This window comes from Tribolium castaneum, chromosome 4, assembly GCF_031307605.1.
Source record: "Tribolium castaneum strain GA2 chromosome 4, icTriCast1.1, whole genome shotgun sequence".
In the NCBI taxonomy this organism is placed as follows: Eukaryota; Metazoa; Arthropoda; class Insecta; order Coleoptera; family Tenebrionidae; genus Tribolium; species Tribolium castaneum.
Window position 1 is genome coordinate 7878433 of NC_087397.1, and position 18118 is coordinate 7896550.

Here is an 18118-nt window from a genome sequence, read left to right on the forward strand (position 1 = left end):
CAGCAGTGTTATCAATATCAATTCCCCGTATCCCGCAGAGGCCTTAAAGACGGCCGAGGCCTAGCCATCTCAATGAAATCGATAGTTTCAAACTTTACTGTCACGTTTTATGATCTATAAAGCAACAGTGATGTGCAAGGAGACCGTTTTATACGGTTATCTAGTTCAACTATCGCCGCTGTTAAAAATGTACGATGCAACATTGCAAATGGGTTTACAAGTTTTTTGTCCACAAGAGAAATAAATAAAAATCATTCGTCTTTCCCACACTACCACAAACTGCAACTAACTAGGCTGTAATTTTTTGACAAAGACTTCGGTCCAAGAATTACAACTGTCTAAATACAGTACAACCACAGCGTTTTATTAATTATTTTGCTCGTGTCTTTGCTTAAACGATTCTGTTTCATCCACATACACTGTAATATCACATTTCTGAAGACTACTGTTTTACACTAGGTACATAAATTTAATGCTTCACAAAATGTAGAACTCTCAGTAAATATGACAATACATGGCACAGAATGGCTTTATAGAGCATAGCAAAGCAAGAACACCGTTACTGCACTAGGATTAGTAGTTTACACTCTCTTGTTTACAATTCCATTGAAGTCGTAGATTCACTAACGCAACTAATACATTTTTTAAAAACGGGTTTTATAAACCCTATGATTACAACACCTGTAAGTGAAAATTTAGTGATGGTAACGCGGTATCAGGCCACGAAGCATTTCATTTAAATTTAAAGCATGGTTTTAGCGCACATTCAAAATTAATACATTCGCACGCACACGGCTGCCGTCTTTTTAATTCCACACAAAGGATGAAATTACCGTAAACAAAATTACTGAAGATCAGTTGTCACGCCTTCTCACCGTCATAATTTCATGAACTGAGAAAGAATAAGAAATTATGAGGCGTCGTTACGTCCGCCTGGCGTTCTCTGATGAATACGCACAACAGATGAACTTCCAATTCCATTCTTTCGAATCAAATCAGACCGGAACACGCAAGAAACACATCGGGAGGGCAAGACTGCACGCGACGTCGAAGGGTGACGACAACTGGGTGCCTAGCATCAGACACCTTGCACAGCAGTTGAATGACTTCCACGAATTACCGATTACCACAGTTCCAGACAGCCTGGACTTTATTCCCAGTCGATAGTTTTGTGGATGTGTTTGTTTGGCGATTAAACCGCGCAAATTTTGAATGGTTAGTGTGGAGGTGCATTTAGCAGGAAGTATCGTGACAACTCTGCTGAAGATTCGACACGAAGCGTACTTATGCAAGAAAACAAACCTCGGTTAAATCCATGTTAAGTGGTGATTTTGCCTCTTGCGTGACCAGTCCCTTATTGATTTTCTTTGTTACGTTTACGTATCAATTGTAGAAGGGAACTGCGACACATCATTAAGCCGATAATATCGTGCGGCTGTTGATTACAAATAAACATAAAAGAACTATATATCTCGTTACACGGTAATGGATGCAAACCGCTGAAGAGCAGGTGAATTAATGTGAACAGCGATTGTTTTCAATATTGTTTGGAAAAGCTGTCACCGCTCACATTTTTTACATTTACCGACGCTATTCATTTCGGTCTCGTTTACGAATTTTAAGCCGCAAATTATCCGAGCGCGTCTTCGAATGATATCCGATAACCGTTATCTCAAGTTCTTTGGTTTTGATAGGTTACGGCGCTCCTTGCAAATCAACCAAGATGCACGCCTCATTAGACCGATAACGTCGTCGATAATGAAGCATCCTCGGTTCGCGACAAATCTCCGACTCTTAAACTCAAATTACACATTTGTAGGTACAGTTTAGCAATGATTCGTAGCTTGAAATAATTAGTCGGTCCATGTATTGCAAGAGTGCTGACAGCAACCCTTCGCCCGATTTGGATCGTTTATGCAGCAGCGTGTAAGAAGTAAATGCCGCGAATCCTCGTCTCGTGAGACCTGTTACGGGCTCCCGGAGGTTGCCTATTAACCTTTTACGGCACCCTTCAGCTACGATATTTCACAAAGCTCAGTGCTCATATAATGAAGGTGTTTACATGCGGACCGCTAGTTTCCGACGAACGCCTGATAATTAGGCAGCCGCTAAATTTGCAGCACAAACTCTTCATTATCGGATTTGGGTAACAATGCCCTTAAATTATATTAAAATATATCGGAGTTATGACGCTGGCTTTTACAACTTCTTTACTGAAATAATAAAAGCGGGTAACCGCCGCGAAATGGTTCTTCTTTAATTCAGGGGCTACCTGTGCCGAAGAAGGCAATCTTTTACTGTCGGTAATTTGACTACTCAACGGATTTCCAACCAGAGAGCCCTAAATGATTCACGATTCTTTTAGGAGCGTGTTTTATCTTTTCACCCGCTTTCTCTGCATTATGAAACAGCATTTTCATGATTCAATTTTCTGCTTATCCTAATTGATTATTGACCATTTTTAATAAATAATAGCAAAAGGCCGAATGGCAGCTGCTTCATTTTCAACGTAAAAATTTTGTAAAATATTTGCTCATTAGGGATTGATGTTTTGTTCTCTGAAATAAATAGAGTTCAACCGCGTTCTTGTTCGGGGGAAAAGCAGTTTATAAAAAATCCCATTGAAAACGAATGTAAGATATTGTTTAGTTGATATTTATAAATTTTTGATGTCTTAATTTCAACTTTATACAAAGCTTATTTTCAATTTTGCTTATACGGAAAGCTCACATTATTTATTAAGGTCTTGACTTGATAGTTTCTTTTTGTTGAGAATGTGCAGATGAAGCATAACTTATAAAAAAAGTTTTTAATCATAGGTCTTGTTTGAATTGAAATAAATTATGCATTAAATAATTACACAGGCTATTTTTACTGAACGATAATGCTAGAGAGAAAAACCCTTTTGTGGGGGTTCATCCACGGAACCTGAGACGGAACCTATGTTCTATCTTGTAACGTTTGTATAGCCAGAAATGCGATTTACGTAGTTATGGGTTTAATTCAACGTCAATAACTTCCTGAATACGTTCATTTGTGTTGCAGTTAGTGAATATCCAAAAGTTAACTTATGTTCAAGATATTAAAGCAAACTAGTACTTTGCGTTCGCTGTTTAAAGGTGTCGACGTGATATTGTGACAAACACTTTCAGGTGTGAAATTAAAAATATGAAAAACTTAATGGAAGCTGAAGAAATAAGTCGTTTACAAGCTTTTCCCATTAGTTGCTTTGTGCATATAGAAAGCTCACAGCTTAAAACGTACACTTGGCTTGTAGATTCACGTTTAGACGAACGTAATTACATTTCCTGGTGGAGGTACTAGAGGAATAATTCAAAGTAACTGATGCATACAAGCTCATAACAATGTGTTCTAGTAGCTGAAAAGTGCAGGTTTGAAGCAGCAATTAAAGACTTTTTCATTCGAGTGGAACAGAAATATTTTTAAAATGAAACGAGTTTGCAGAAGTAATGAATGCAAGTACGGTGTGCTCAGATATGCAGCGAAATGGACACATTTATTTTGAGTTTTATTGCATCTGTGTGTATAAACATTCGGAGTTGGTTTAAAAGGTGAGAAAAAGCCATTCGCTTGTTTTCGCAGGAATGAGCAAGCAGAAATCGGCGAAATACGGCCCTTACTGAATTCCATCAAGCTATGTGCATTTTCGCGATGTTTTATCGAAGAAGTTACTTAAAGAGATGAGGATTTTCCATCATTTTTTAACCGCTCGGACGCAAACTTTACGCTTACTTTTACCGTTCATAAAACACTTAACTCTGAGATACGATTCCATTTCGAAAATCTCCAACCATTAATTCGGGTCATTGTCGCGTTCTCGGTGATCCAATTTTTTATTTATTATTATTAGTGTGGAGGCTAAGGACTTTTTCCTTTTCAATTTGTATAAATTGCATTTCGTGCCGCCGTCTCATTCAACTTAGTATATTGTATTCGATTTTTTCTTGTTCGTGTAGTTCCTTTTATTGTTGAAAATTATCATCGGAACGTGTAACGCTTACTCCGAACTCACCAACTTTTGAACTTAATGCGGTAAAAATTTATACTCTCAAGTACACTGAATTTGAAGTTGAAAACTGCATTTGTTAAAGTTGGTAATTACGTAATCAGAATCACATCAACTGAAATGAACTTTACTCGTAAATTATATCTTCCTTAATTGCGCTATTGAAACGACTTTATGAATGCGGGGTAACAGGGAGAAAACTTTACATTATTAGTGTGCCTATGTATAACACGAAACTAGGGACAACGGTTTTTGTCGCCTCGCCAGAACAAATTTACACATTCATTAGGCACAAGGCACGAGTAATTTACCAGCACCGTTCATAGTTTTCCTGCAGAAGCATAATAACTGTATGAAAATTATTCTCTTTTAAGATAAACTCAAAATGCACAAGTCACTAAGGGAATAATATTTCACGAAGCTTTTTGTACGACAGGTTTCCGGAAGTTTATGAGATAAACAAATTCATCTCGTAATCGCTCATTTAAAATCTTTGCACGATCGACGAATGAAAATTTCGAACAGCGACTGAAATTCAAATTACATCACTAAGCAGCATTTAAGATGGAGAAGAAAACATGGAAGTTGACCTGGTTTGTCCCAAACTTCCGTAAACATACATCCCAAACGTAATCGAATTTTCGTAATAATTGCGTTTGAGTTTGAAATTAAACGCATTTAGCCACTGCGTCCAAAGGCATGATAATCCGAGATCAATTCAGAGTCTGTCGAAATTTTTTTAAAATACTGCGCCTCGCTTGAATGACAAATGTTAATGCGCACCGAGCGGGATAAAGTTAGGATCTAAATCAAATTTTAACGCCTCAACAATTCTAAATATATTTTAACGCTGCCAGAATAAAAATTCGTTGCATTTAAAAAGGAAAAAACCGCCTCTTCGCCCAGATACAAAACCTATCCAGTAATTCATCGAACGTATTGTTCGATTCGTTTTATCCAACGTTTCGTTTACTGTGCAGTCCACATATCATAGCTGGACCACTTTGCTGTCGGAAGTCGAATAATATCATCAATAGCCATTTCCTGCGGCCACTCTCGCAGGATTCCACCTGAAATGACACACTGTATCGATTCACACAAAAATTAAAAACGCCTTGAATAACGGATTGCAGCTTTTTGATTCTGCTTGCTCATCTGAAACTACTACTTTACAAATTAAAAATCGTTCTCATTCCGCTGGAACTTCAAAACGTGAAAAACATTTGCAGCCGGCTATTCAAAAATCTTTCGCAATAATTGTGTTACATTTTAATTAAATATTTCGCATCCTTTCAAGTTTTTATTTATTAATTCGCCCTAACCGAAATGCATATTTATCAGCGCCGAAATCCCAACATATCCAATTCTACTTGAAACTAACCAACTGATGTGTTATTTAAGAGATAATGAATCAAACAAAGTTGCTCACGCATACACCAATTATGAGTCCCAATTAATACCGAGCTGAAATAGTTTAATTTCATAACTACAATTTGCCTATTTAACCACTAATTAGCGGAATGGAAATATGTTTCTCTTAACAGTTAACAACAACCACATTGTTCTTTTAACACCACCCAACACGTTCATGCTATTTATTGCTGTAATTCGAATAAAACTATTTAATTGGTAATTGATCACAAATAACACGATTTTTCGCCTGATATCATCCAAGCAGATGCAACCAACATGAAACACTGTTTCACTGGTAATTAATGATTTTTGTATTATTTTTACGCCAGATTACACTAGATTGCATTGGGTAGCGTTTTCATTTTTCTGCTTTCTAAAGGATAATGGATTGAAAACTACTTTTGCCAAATTTTGAATAATTGCAGTTGCAAGTATATGTTTATTTGTATTTTATGCTGTGTGATGCCATGGCACAGAGGTGCATTAGTCTGTGTAATTTATTTGCTTCTGCACGCCCACATCTGTTTAATTTCCGTGTAGGTGCGCGAATTATAATAATATATCTGGCGTGAAAGTTTGTTTTGACGCAAATCTTGGCGACAATCAATCACAGCGTAATATACAGCGCGGCACATTCGTCGCTATTGATTATTCAATGAACAAACACATTCAACCTGTAACTGACACAAAGTGACTACACAATCGGCGAACATTTCTCATTTGGCAGCTGACATCACTTGGCGTTCAAAGCCGTGACAGTATAAGATAAGCTAATGTAGTCCGGATGCGGTGGCTGGAGGTCACTTCCCCTCGACGCCGCCTCCGTCAAACTAAATATACTCCAAGGGCCACACTATCAAACACATCTAATTACACCGAGGGTTTCATTAGCACACGCTAAGATTCGCCTCGAAGGCCGCAAGAAACCGCCTGCTAGCCGGAAACTGATGCTTAGAGGGATTAAGACGACGAGGCTTTTTCACCACCGACTGCTAAATGATTTTATTAAGGCAATCTGGCGGAGGCGCAGTTTTTATCATTTTTGAGATAACAGGGATGTTATGAAAACTATAGTGTAAATTAGAAGATTTTATTAAAAGAATTACAGATTTTCCAACATAAAGAGGTACAATAAAATAACTCTCAGTCTCAACTCTGTAACAGTCAAGAAATTCATATGTACACAAAACACATAGGAGTCCTTACAAATATACAGGCTGGTCACTAGCCTCTACATTTAGTTATTGCAAAAGGAGGAGGAAAACCTGGGCGTTTCAATTTAACTTTTTTAACCGACTACCGCCACATCTGGAGTAACTTATTTACAAAAATACCTCACTTAACATTCAGCTTAATCCTAGTTTACTTAGAAACAAAAAATGGGGCTACTTGTTACAGTTTTTAGTTATTTACACGTGACTGTTATTGGAACTAACCGGAATGCAAATAATACTGGAATTCAATTTTCCCACAAAAATAACTCGAGGCCAACGATATATTACATTTATATTACACGGTACCCTCACTTCAGGTGAAAATAACAGCAATCATGACAAGCCACAAGCAACTCATCCAGGGCCTGATTGCTGCCGAGAAGAAGAAGCTATCATGGATATTGTGGTCTTGGCTCGTTTCGCTGGGGTTACTCCTTAGACGTAGATCTGTGTGAAATATAGAAATTAAATTGGCATGGTGCCCCGTTTTTCTACACGTCCTTCTAGCATTTACAAGCAAATAAAAAGGACATAATGCCAAGTGAAACGGTGCAAAGGAGAAAGAAAAACAGACATAAATTCGAGCATGTCTCGCACATTTACCTCTTTCTTTTGTTGTTTCAGGATCAAATATTTCATTGGTGCCGGGGTCTGGGGCCGATTCCTTCGGTCGGCTGTGTTGTTTTGACGTGTCTACTTGGAAAAAGAGAGTCGTAACTATGTTTGGGTAGGCTAAGTTGTTACCTTTTTCGAGTGATAAGTTGATAGGAGACACTGTTGTTGAAGTTGTAGTTTTTTGTGTCGACGGTGATGGGATGTCTGCAAATTGATCGACACTTAATATTTTGAAGGAGCTATTTATTAAACTTCACTGGAGATCAACATGGCTAAAAGGACCAGATTTATTAGCTTCGCGCTGATGTAAAGTGGTACTCAAAGTTTCATAAGTTTAAAGTTTAAATCCTAAGCCGAGAGATTATCACAATTAACAATTTGTTAGGCGCTAAAAGCTACGATTTGTGGAGACCGCGCACGAGATTGTAAACTTTAAATTATTTCTTTATTAAAAGAAAATCCCTTAAAAGCGGTTGCCTCAAAAGCACTAATATTCAATTTATGAGCAGTCCTTCAGAAAATTCACAAAGCATTTAGGTGAGAAAATTATTTTGATCCCAATTTAGTACAATTTTGTACTCATCTTTAGTGCCACGTTATGGGGAAAATCTGCCTTAATTGTTCATACTAGAACTAAAGAAATAAATAAGAACATTTAAACAAAAATGCAGAAACAATTCGTGTAGCTGTTAGTTAACAAACATTGAAACATAAATATTAAAAACTTGTCGGTTAATCTCTGATAATTGTTTGCTTGCGGATATTTTTAAGTGCTGTGGAATATTTAACGAAAAACGAAAAATTTTAAAAAGTCGGCGAATTTGTCGCATCTTAGTTTGGTTTCTAGAAAGGAACTTCTTTGTATGCTTTTGAGGCAAATTATAATTGGGCCTATAAACGAAGTTGTTGAAGGCGGTTTTCGACGTTGATTAATCGCGATTCCTTTCAAAATTTCCTGTCCTTAATTGTGTGTTTATGCCGGTCAGAGTAGTTTCTTTTCATAATTCCAAAACGGACATCGAGGCTTTTCCTTTGCCATTTCTTTTTTATTAAGGGAACACCGTTGGAGTCTTTCAAGTCAGGTATGGTTCGCCATCAATCTGATAAAGCGACTCATAGAAATCGAATGTACGATTTAGTAGAAGGCATTGTGTGTGCGACTCTCGGCGTCTGTCATCGTAGTGTTGTGAAAAGCGGACGAGAGGAGTGCAGGGAAAGAACTTTCCACATGTCAGGTACATGCATAGCATCTTATCAGAGGCATGAATTATCATTGTGGTGAGATGATCAGCAGATGATATTTGAACGGAGCTTTCGCACGTGGATCACAGGATTTGCCGCCTTTGGATGTTTCAAGAGAACTTGCGTGTGACGGGTAACGAATGGGGGATTTACTGATGATCTTGTCTCTCTCATGTTTAATATTAATTTGTAATTTAGCTTTTAAGCTCCAATTACCTACATCAATAAGCGACGCCGACTTATGTTACCAAACAATCATTTACCTACTCTCTAATCACAAAAGATTATCTAATTGGTTTCGTTTATCTACATACACTAATTTTAATTAAAATTTTCCAACAGCAATAACTAGGCACCGGCATTAATTACACCAATATTTTTGCAAAAAGGAACAACTTATTCCCCGATTGCTATCAAAAAAACCACAAATCGGCTTTAAAAGCGCTCCACCCTCCTAATTAGTATGAACATTTCTCGTCTTTATTTCAATTCACCAGACGTATTGAACTGGAAAAGGAAGTAGAATTACAAGTAGCAGCTTTCAAGTTATTTTTGTTTGCACTGGGAGGTACTTTCAGTTTCTTAATTATAACTGCAGGGGATGATAAGTCCCTGCCCCCGTTGCTGCAAAAAACAGCATGAAAGCTTCCATTTCCATAGATTAAAATGGATAGAAGTCACCCTCGCAACATGCCATATGTACTATCACCATGAAACGAAAACAAAATTAATGAATTGAAGGGCCACCCTTTTCATGGCTTTCCATTACGGTGCGAGACTGCAAATGAAGGAAGAAAAATATAATTGACAGCACTTTGCGCTCCCATACAAATAATGCGCTCGAATTTCAAAAGTCATCTCTGGAAATTAGCCTTTAAAGCTAAACTTTGAATTAGTTTAAGCGGCGTAAAAGTTTTTGTAGTGTTTGCAAATAGATTTTATTACTCTTTGCCTGGGTATAAACAGCTTTAAGTTTTCTGATTTCACTTTTAAACGCCGGGATTAAAGTCGTATATGGCAGAACGTATTACATTTTTTGTGTCGGATCAAATATCCTTTCAGAAAGTCAGTGATCTAAACTCGATCGTTTCAAGCCGCCCTTGAACATCATGGAGTGATTTTACGAAATCTGTTTTCGCGGATTAATACAATCTAAAAAATTGTTGAATTATGAGAAGCTTTATATTGTTTAAAAAAGAAGGTTCGATATAAGAGGGTGTGAAAAAAGCCAAAGCTGTACAATTTCAATCGTAAAACGAGCTTTTGTAGCGACAGTGGGACCACAATATCCTATTATTATTATTGTTATTATTATTATTATTTTGGCCGTGTTTCGCGTAGGAAAGTCGTAAAATGTTGTAAATATGTTATGATAAAAGTGTTGTGAGATTTAGAAAGATAAAAAAGGCACGAGCAAAGAAATTATACTTACGATAAAGCTTTATGGTTCCGTCTGTTTCTCCAAGTGAGTTTTTCGCCACACATTTATATGATCCATAATCAGCGAAGCTCACGGATCGAATGGTCAGTTTCATGTGCACCTTGTAAGCGTTATCGACTAACACCGGCTCATATTTCGCCCCTGCAACGAAAAACCGATACAGGTAGAAATATTGCGGAATTCGTTCTCTAAATCAAACCTAAATTGTACGAAGTTTGATAAATAGATTACCCCCGACATGTTCTTAATATATGATCAAAGTTGCTTCAAGCCCTCTTATCAAAGTTGTGTTATTTATGGTGAGGTAGCTGCTCACATGCAGCGTAAATGAATATTGTTAAGTGGCCGGTGTATTACTGCAAAGTTTTGAGGATGCTTCGAAGTTGCAATCTTGACTGCTCTTAAAGATCGGCCAAGAAACGTTTGCTGAATCTCAGATATGTGTTCAAATTTCCAGCGGTTCGTATGAATTGTTCATTAACGGTGATGTCGCTCGATCATTTGAAATATTCATGCCAGCGACTCACATCGAAATTCTTCCACATTTACAGAATAATGGGGGTGATAGTGGGTCGAGAACGTCATTGCCAATAAGTGCCATATTTTTTGGACGCGGTTTGAAACGGTCGTTTCCTCGGTGCGATACAAATTCTCGCCTCGATTTTCTTCGAAATCATAAACGATTTTTCTCATTTGAGAGCCACTTCATCTTGATAGATGATGGCCAATTTTGGGACAATTTCACGACAGATTATATCTGACCGAACAAGATTTGACGACTGCGACTGGACCATTCCAGAATTTCTTATTTTGACGAAATTATCTCGCTGATCAAACGTAAAAAAATGTGTACGTGCTGGAGTCGATGAAGAACCGAATTTCTAGATTGGCAGAGATTCTCGTAACTGTTCAAGAAAACAGTTAATTTGAAAGTAGTCATTGTAGGTAATAATAATTAAAACGATAAATATCTAGTGGTAGTTCGTTCCCGGTAAGTGTTATGATATAGGTACTCGCAGCGAATTTAATTTTGGAGCCGTGCCTGAGAGCAATAATTTGAAGGCACCACACGATAGCGCTTTTCGTATTAGATATAAGCTAGACTTTAGTAGAAACTTTGACCGTGTGATAACACCTGAACGATGTTGGACGTTTTAGTTTAAAAGCGAGTCGCGTGTCCACTTCCACAGATACGCTAGTTAATAGCGTGGTGTTCGGAGACGTGGAGAAATGATTAGCGTTAACACTGCCACGTTTCGCCGACTAAATCTGGTATAATAACAAGATATTCTCTTGTTTACTATGAGATTTGCTTGTGTAACATATTAGGTGTTGCAGGAATTACCGAACCCTTTTCGTGTTTGCCGAACTACCTGCTCCTCCAAAGCGCTTCATCATCATGTGACGAATTATGGGATGTGTTTAACGAAATATTTATCACGCTAAACAACACTAATTGGGCTTTCCCGCACAAACTAACTTGGGTGTAGTGGTTTAGTTTTTCTGATCAATGGCGTAAGCGATCCAAAGCTACGGTAACGTTAATAATTGGTGAAGTTTCCTCCTAAATCACGTGAGATCAGCGAAATTTAATAATTCGCATTGACGCTCCGCGGCTGAAACTGCTTGATACCGAGACTATTTTCTTAAGAGCTGAATAATTCCACGAATTGACTCAAACCACCGGAAATTTATTTCCTCTACTCTGAATAATGTTACAAAATAATTTCGATCGAGCATGATCGAGCTTTCGCCGCAGTAGAGTTGGCCTTTTGTAATGTTCTTTCGTGTTTTGTAGGAAGTTAGAATAAAACACTCTTGTTGAATAAGATATCTCTGACAAAGCTTTTGATTTGAAAATTGTCTCTGATGGTGACTTTTTGCCTTTTGCTTCTTTCGCCTAGGGAATCATCAGCTTTGATTCCGCAAACGCGCTTTAAATAATAAGCGATTTGCTTTGAAGTTGCGCCAGAGTCGATTTTATTATAAAAATAAGCTCCCACATCAGTCTGGAAATAACTCTTTGTTTATTCATCTAAATGAAATCTAAACTCAAATTATAGCTTTCCTCTTTCTAGAAATTTTATTTCACCACTTCTCAGATTAATTTTGAATCGTTCGATTTTTATTAAAGTCTTGTCCGGGGAAAGGAATGGAAAAAAATTTCAATATTTTTTCCATTAATAATGAATCATCGATGGTCAACAACAGATTACGGTCATCGACACGTGAAATATTACCTTCTGAAATAATGTTGCCATCATCCATAGTCCAGTAATTAATGGATCTCGGATACGCTTCCGAGTGGCACTCCAAAGTTATTTGCTGGCCCTCCATAGCTCCGACTAGTTGATTTTGTATCCAGATCATTGGCGGAACTGGGAACAAGAAGTTTCAACAAAACTTCTCTATTCTTTTCCGATAGACTTACAATGTACTCTCAGCATGATCCTTTTGCTAACAGATGGCGGGACTCCGTTGGAGGCTATACACAAATATGGGCCCATGTGGAGCCTATTCACTTTACTTATGTTGAACGTTGTTCCGTCGATGCTGGGAACTGCAAGAAGCAACACATTATTACATATTCATTGGAGTGGAATTGCAGATAAGACTCTTATCGAAATGCCATTTAGATTGCAATCGACTCCAAACTACCGACGTTCCAATAATTAGATGAGCACTTCAATAAATTTTATGGGCTTTTATCGAGCTTTAGGTGTATATTGTGCGAAATAAATTAGGAATTGTAGGTTCCGTTATCGGTGGTGGCTAATGACGTGGCTACGAAAAATTACTTCCGATTGATATTTGCTCTTCAGTGAAGGGTTGGCGATGATTGAAGTGATGGTGTCATTTTGATACACGATCATGTGTGTAATTGGTGGGCACTACACGCACGTACCTGCACGCAACCCACCCTCACGCAATTGCAAAGTGTTAAAATATTATCTTGTTATCGCCTTGGCAGTTCTGCTATAAATTACGACGATAAATTACCGGCTACCATTTAAATTTTAATTAAAAAAGAGTTAGAAAGAAACTGACGATTTTACCACCGATTAACAACCGGCGAATTTCCGGCCGGGAATAACCACGAATATTTCAACCTGGAAATTTTCAAGTACGTACTATTTTTTGAGGGGCAAATGAGTGCAAGTCCACCGAGAATTGAGTTAATTCAGCGAACTTCATGTCTAGCACTGATCGGATTTAAATCGAATACGAGTCCAAACTTTTTTCGTATATTCAGCATGTATTAATTTCGGGATTCGCTGGTGTTTCAGTTGGCTTTTGGTTGTGCTGATTCGCATAGTGAATGAATGCACTTAACCGATGTACGGATGCCTGACGTTTGTTTGAGTCGACTTCAAAGGATCAAAGCAGCGCGAGCTCTTAGCCAATTGGATAGCTATAACACGCTTTTACATATACAGAAACAAACACAGTCTGTGTGATCATTAATTGTAATTACATTCCTACCGAACCGTTCGAAATATCACGATGATAAGATGAAAATGTATTAATACGTACGACGACATATCGAGTTCACTGTATTATTATTAAGCTTTGTAACAATTGTACCCATTTAAAATTCACCGCAGACATTGAATTGTTACAAATTTGTGTCTTCATCACATTTGGTTTCGAACATCAGTTCAAAAGCCCGTTTTAAACTTTATCATTAATTGTCACTGCATGATTTATAATTCTGACTAAATTTTTAATGGTTTGCACTTTGTGATTGAAATCATAAATCCTCGGGAGTTAATTAACGTTTCCAAGTGAAATAAATAAGCGTTTGGAAGGAGTTGAAAAAATTTTTTTTATTTTTATTGAGTTGCACTGAAGTGCGATAATCGCGCGGTTTGTTGCATTTATACGGGCTCGAAGTCACAAGTTATGTGGCTTTCTAATGATAATGAAATGTTTTAGTAATGTATAGGGTTGCGGCCAAATAGCCAGTTTCATGGATAAGAGGTCAATTTATTAATAAACCTACCCTGTTTAGACTGGTTCAGGATGCAATGTCCTGTGGCAGGCAGTTTTATTAAATCTATTGTTTTCCCCATAATTTATTACTCTCTCGTCTTATTACAATGCCTCATCCAATTCCTCCCGATCCGCTAAAGTAAATTTATTTTAAATTAGGACTTGTTTTTGAGATACTTTTCCTGGTGGGTATAATAAAACAAAAGATGCGTATTAATTATGATTCTTTTGTGGAATTGCTAATGATAAAGGTAGATTTTTACTCTGCTTATTATTTTGTGGGAAAATAAGGATTTCATTGTGAAGTGTGTGTAAGGAGTGCATTTTTTTTCTCTGTTGTATTGATCAAACATCATCATTATGCACCCACGTATCGTTTACACAAACTTATGTTTCGTAACTGTCGTTCCTTTCCATATAAATAATACTATTGTGTTTGTTCCTTCCACTTTGAGTGCGTTGGGTGTTTGTATAAGTTGAGATCGTCGTCGCCTATAGAAAAGAGATTATTACAGGCTTTATCGGATTCAGAAAAAGACATTTTCTTTGCAAGAAAGTATGAGATGAAGGACCGAAATAATTCGGTAATAATTGTCTCGGAGATAGCCCATCTGGAGTTAAAAGGGTACTTTTTATGTCTTTTATGTTTTATTTCTTTTGTTAAGACCCAAGCTCTGCCTCTTCTTGAATTTGTTATAGCGCAATACACATTAAGTATGTTCATGGAAAATGGAAATAAGATTGTTATAAGGTCCTATTTTGGGGGAGTTGGGAAATTGATCAGTGGCTGCGATACGAATCCTGGAAGAATTTCGCCACGTGCGCTTTGGAAATTAGTCGGGAAAACAAAGCGGTCGGTTGGGGGTGTAGCAGCACCCCTTCCTATTTCTAAGCTATTTTAAAACCGCTTATTTATGACTCATTTAAATAGTAGAAATTTCCTGCTGTGCTATCTAAGTACTTCATTAACAAGAAGGCGTGCTGGTAGAGTTGGTAAGTTATGGCAGCGGCGATTATCGCCGATCTTAATGAATGCTCTAAACAATAGCTCGTCCAAGAAGCACCGCCGCAAGAACGTAATGGTGCGAGAAGGAGGTGTAAATGAGTGGACTAAGGGCGGAACGGCCGACTTCGGGCCGGCCGACCGGAACTCTCGCACCGGCTCCGGTCCTAAATCATCGCGCTCGTTCCACTCAAATGTCTGTATTGTTGCACGAATCCGTGTTTATGTTACCAACCATGCATACATTATGTTCAGCCTTTACATTCATTGTTATGTTTATGCCCTGCATATATTACGAAAAGCGACGGATTAATCCATCGTGTGCGCAAACCCGATATTAAGCCGCTTGGAAGATATAAATTCTAAACAATAAACGAAACCCAAGGTGCGACAGTCACGTCTTCAATTTTTTTTAAACAAAAAACAAGAAAAAGCACTTTCGGACTGAGAACTTTTATTTACCATTTGTAGGTAGGTACTTTTATTAAATATAGTTGAACCTCTTTAATTCAATTTTCCAAATAAAAGAATATCATGTACAGGCTGCTCAAAAACTAGGTGAAAAAGACATTTATAATTGTTTTAGTGACGTTTTTACTTAGTTAACGAGTAGAATTGAGTACTGAATGTGAGTACTGGACGTTGGTTGTAAGAAATTACCTACACAAAACTTGATTTAGAGACAAAAAAACATGAAATATAAAAAATTCAAGTCAAAGCAATGTTATTCGAGTGACAGGAGTTTGACTGTACGTGCATTAAAACAATAAATATCGAAATATTTTTTTATTTTCAATTAACATGTTCATTAAATTCATGTCATTATATTTTGTTTACCCAAAAGTATTTTTATTTGATGTGGAAACACAAAAATAACACACAAAGTGTAGAAATAGTGGTGTTTTATAACTTTTATATTTGTGTAACAATCAATACAACTGTTCCAGAGAGTAAAATTAGGTAATAAAGCAAAATGTACACAATTTCACTCAATCAAATCAATTGATACGAAGGTTGAATGTACATAATTTTTGTAAAAATTTATTTTTATGACGAGGATTTTAATGTTTTCATTTCGCATACATATGGACTGGGTAAATAAATAACAACAGCGATCGTCATTTTGAATTGTTGTTATTATTATATGAGTGATGTACATTTGGATTGGATATAAATGTGCTTTAAACAAATATAAACTGGAATCGAAAGCAATTGGAGATGCTACATTTGATTAAAATAACCGAATGTAATTATTCTGGAGTGTTTAGTTTTACATTTAAATATCGCCAATAGTATACCTACATATTTTTATAAATATAATTTAATGAGGCTTCAAACCAATTGGAATTTTTAATAATAAAAATCGATAGCATTGAGAATAATTAATTGCAATAAAATCCCTCGTCTGCAGCCACAACTGGAGCTAAAAACGCCAATTTCACAACTCTCCAGTCGCTATCCGACAATTAAGCTCTCTGGTGGCTATAAATTTTCAGCCACCTGTTAAGAGTATCCTTACCAAACGCATATGTCCACTAATACCCCGATTTGTTATAACTCCAAATGACATGTACCTTCTTGTCCATTTCCTAAAGGAATAGATTCTCCTCCCTCTCGCCTCCAAGCGATGGTCGGCTCCGGCGATCCGGTAGCTGCACATCGTAAACTCACATTTGATCCTTCTCGTACCACCATATCAGTGCTCGTCGGATAGTCCAAGATGTCTGGCGGAACTGAAAGCATAAAATGGACGTAATTATGACCTGGGAGACTCGTAAACCAGCTGACCTGAATTTTTTTACGGATAGATGGCCGTGCGATTTCGTCTGGATATTTCACCGGGAGGTTATTACATTGGAGCGCAAATGACAGCAAAGGATCATGATGTATTGCCCACACTAATTTTTTCCCGACTAGTTGTAGAATAGCTAACATAATTATGTGCACTCCCAACACGCAGAGATCAAATTTAATAATTTGTAAGGACATAATGAGCTGTAATTAAGTCAAGAAGCTTTTAGTTTCGATCTCTTATCACAAAATTACGGTAAAAGTCGGAAAAGTAGTTTTAATTAATTAGAAAATAGTACACATTTTCATATTTTAGGATTAGAGTGCTTAACAACTGGCCATAAATGTGAGCTAAAAAGGAGTTTTGAGAGATGAAAGTGCTCTTAAAACTATTTTTGAAAAAATTTAATGTGGGTGTAGCAACGCTTTTGACTAATCTCTATTATTATATTAAACAGTTCCGTGACTGATTGGCTGATGGGCAACGCACAGCCTAACCCACAGAATCTAGAAACATTAAATTGAAAAGTTACGTTTCTTAGAGGGTGTAGAATTCCGATAAGAAGGAATGTTTTGAAAATCAGTCTCTAAGGGATGAAATAGAAATAGAGTTGAAATTTGAAAAAAGATCCATTATTTTAAAAGAAATATTAAAGTTTTATTCATGGGAATTGGTATTTGGGCTTTAGGTAAAAAATGAAAAAAACGTGTGTTTTATGATTTTTGAAATTTTATTCCCAAAGGGAGTTAAATAAAAAATCCGTAATTTCTAACCATGAAAATACCCTATGGTAAAAAAACGCATCCGTCACTTCTTCAAGTCATATTCATGAGATTTGGTATTTGGGCTTTCGGTTGGAAATGAAGAAACATTTGGTTTTAAGATTTTTATTTAAATGAGGTGTCAAAATTTGTGGGAAATTCCATTATTAGTAAAGATAATACGAGTATCTATGAAAAAAATGGTACATTGGTATATTGGTGTATTTGGGCTTTCAGCCAAAAAAATAGAACACGTGTTTTAAGATTTTTGGAAATTCTGTCCCCAATAGATTAAATATAAAAATATTACTTTTGAAGAAACATTTGTGGAAATTGATATTTCTAAGTTTTTTGGAAATCTGAGCGCAATGGGGCTAAGTAGGAGATAAAAGTTTGTATGAAGTCATACATACAGGAGATGGTATGCATTGTTTTTAGAAATTTTAACTTTCTTAGTAAAATATTGATAACAACGAAGATACGACAATAATTACTTTTTTATTATTGAAGCTGGACCTAATTAAATTTTCAAATTTACAAAAAAAATCAGAGGGTCATTAGTGTGTTAATCAAAATATCTTCCACAGTTGCCATTTAATTAGTCGCACGGGTTTACT

At 36.7% G+C, this 18118-nt stretch overlaps 1 protein-coding gene across 3 annotated transcripts in view; it reads right to left on the bottom strand.

The window, feature by feature from the left end:
• Positions 1-6516: 6516 nt before the first annotated feature.
• The window catches only part of LOC663761 (neurotrimin), a 47575-nt gene continuing 35973 nt past the window's right edge, over positions 6517-18118 (bottom strand). For 2 of the 3 annotated variants that reach the window (XM_015985379.2, XM_008203186.3), the window contains 7 exons: positions 16523-16681; positions 12384-12512; positions 12193-12330; positions 9944-10093; positions 7399-7473; positions 7258-7347; positions 6517-7101 (listed from right to left, as the gene is read on the bottom strand). In XM_015985379.2, coding sequence (XP_015840865.2) covers positions 6968-7101; positions 7258-7347; positions 7399-7473; positions 9944-10093; positions 12193-12330; positions 12384-12512; positions 16523-16681 — 875 coding nt within the window. In that variant the 3' untranslated portion in view covers positions 6517-6967. The other variant, XM_064356247.1, reaches the window with a different exon arrangement.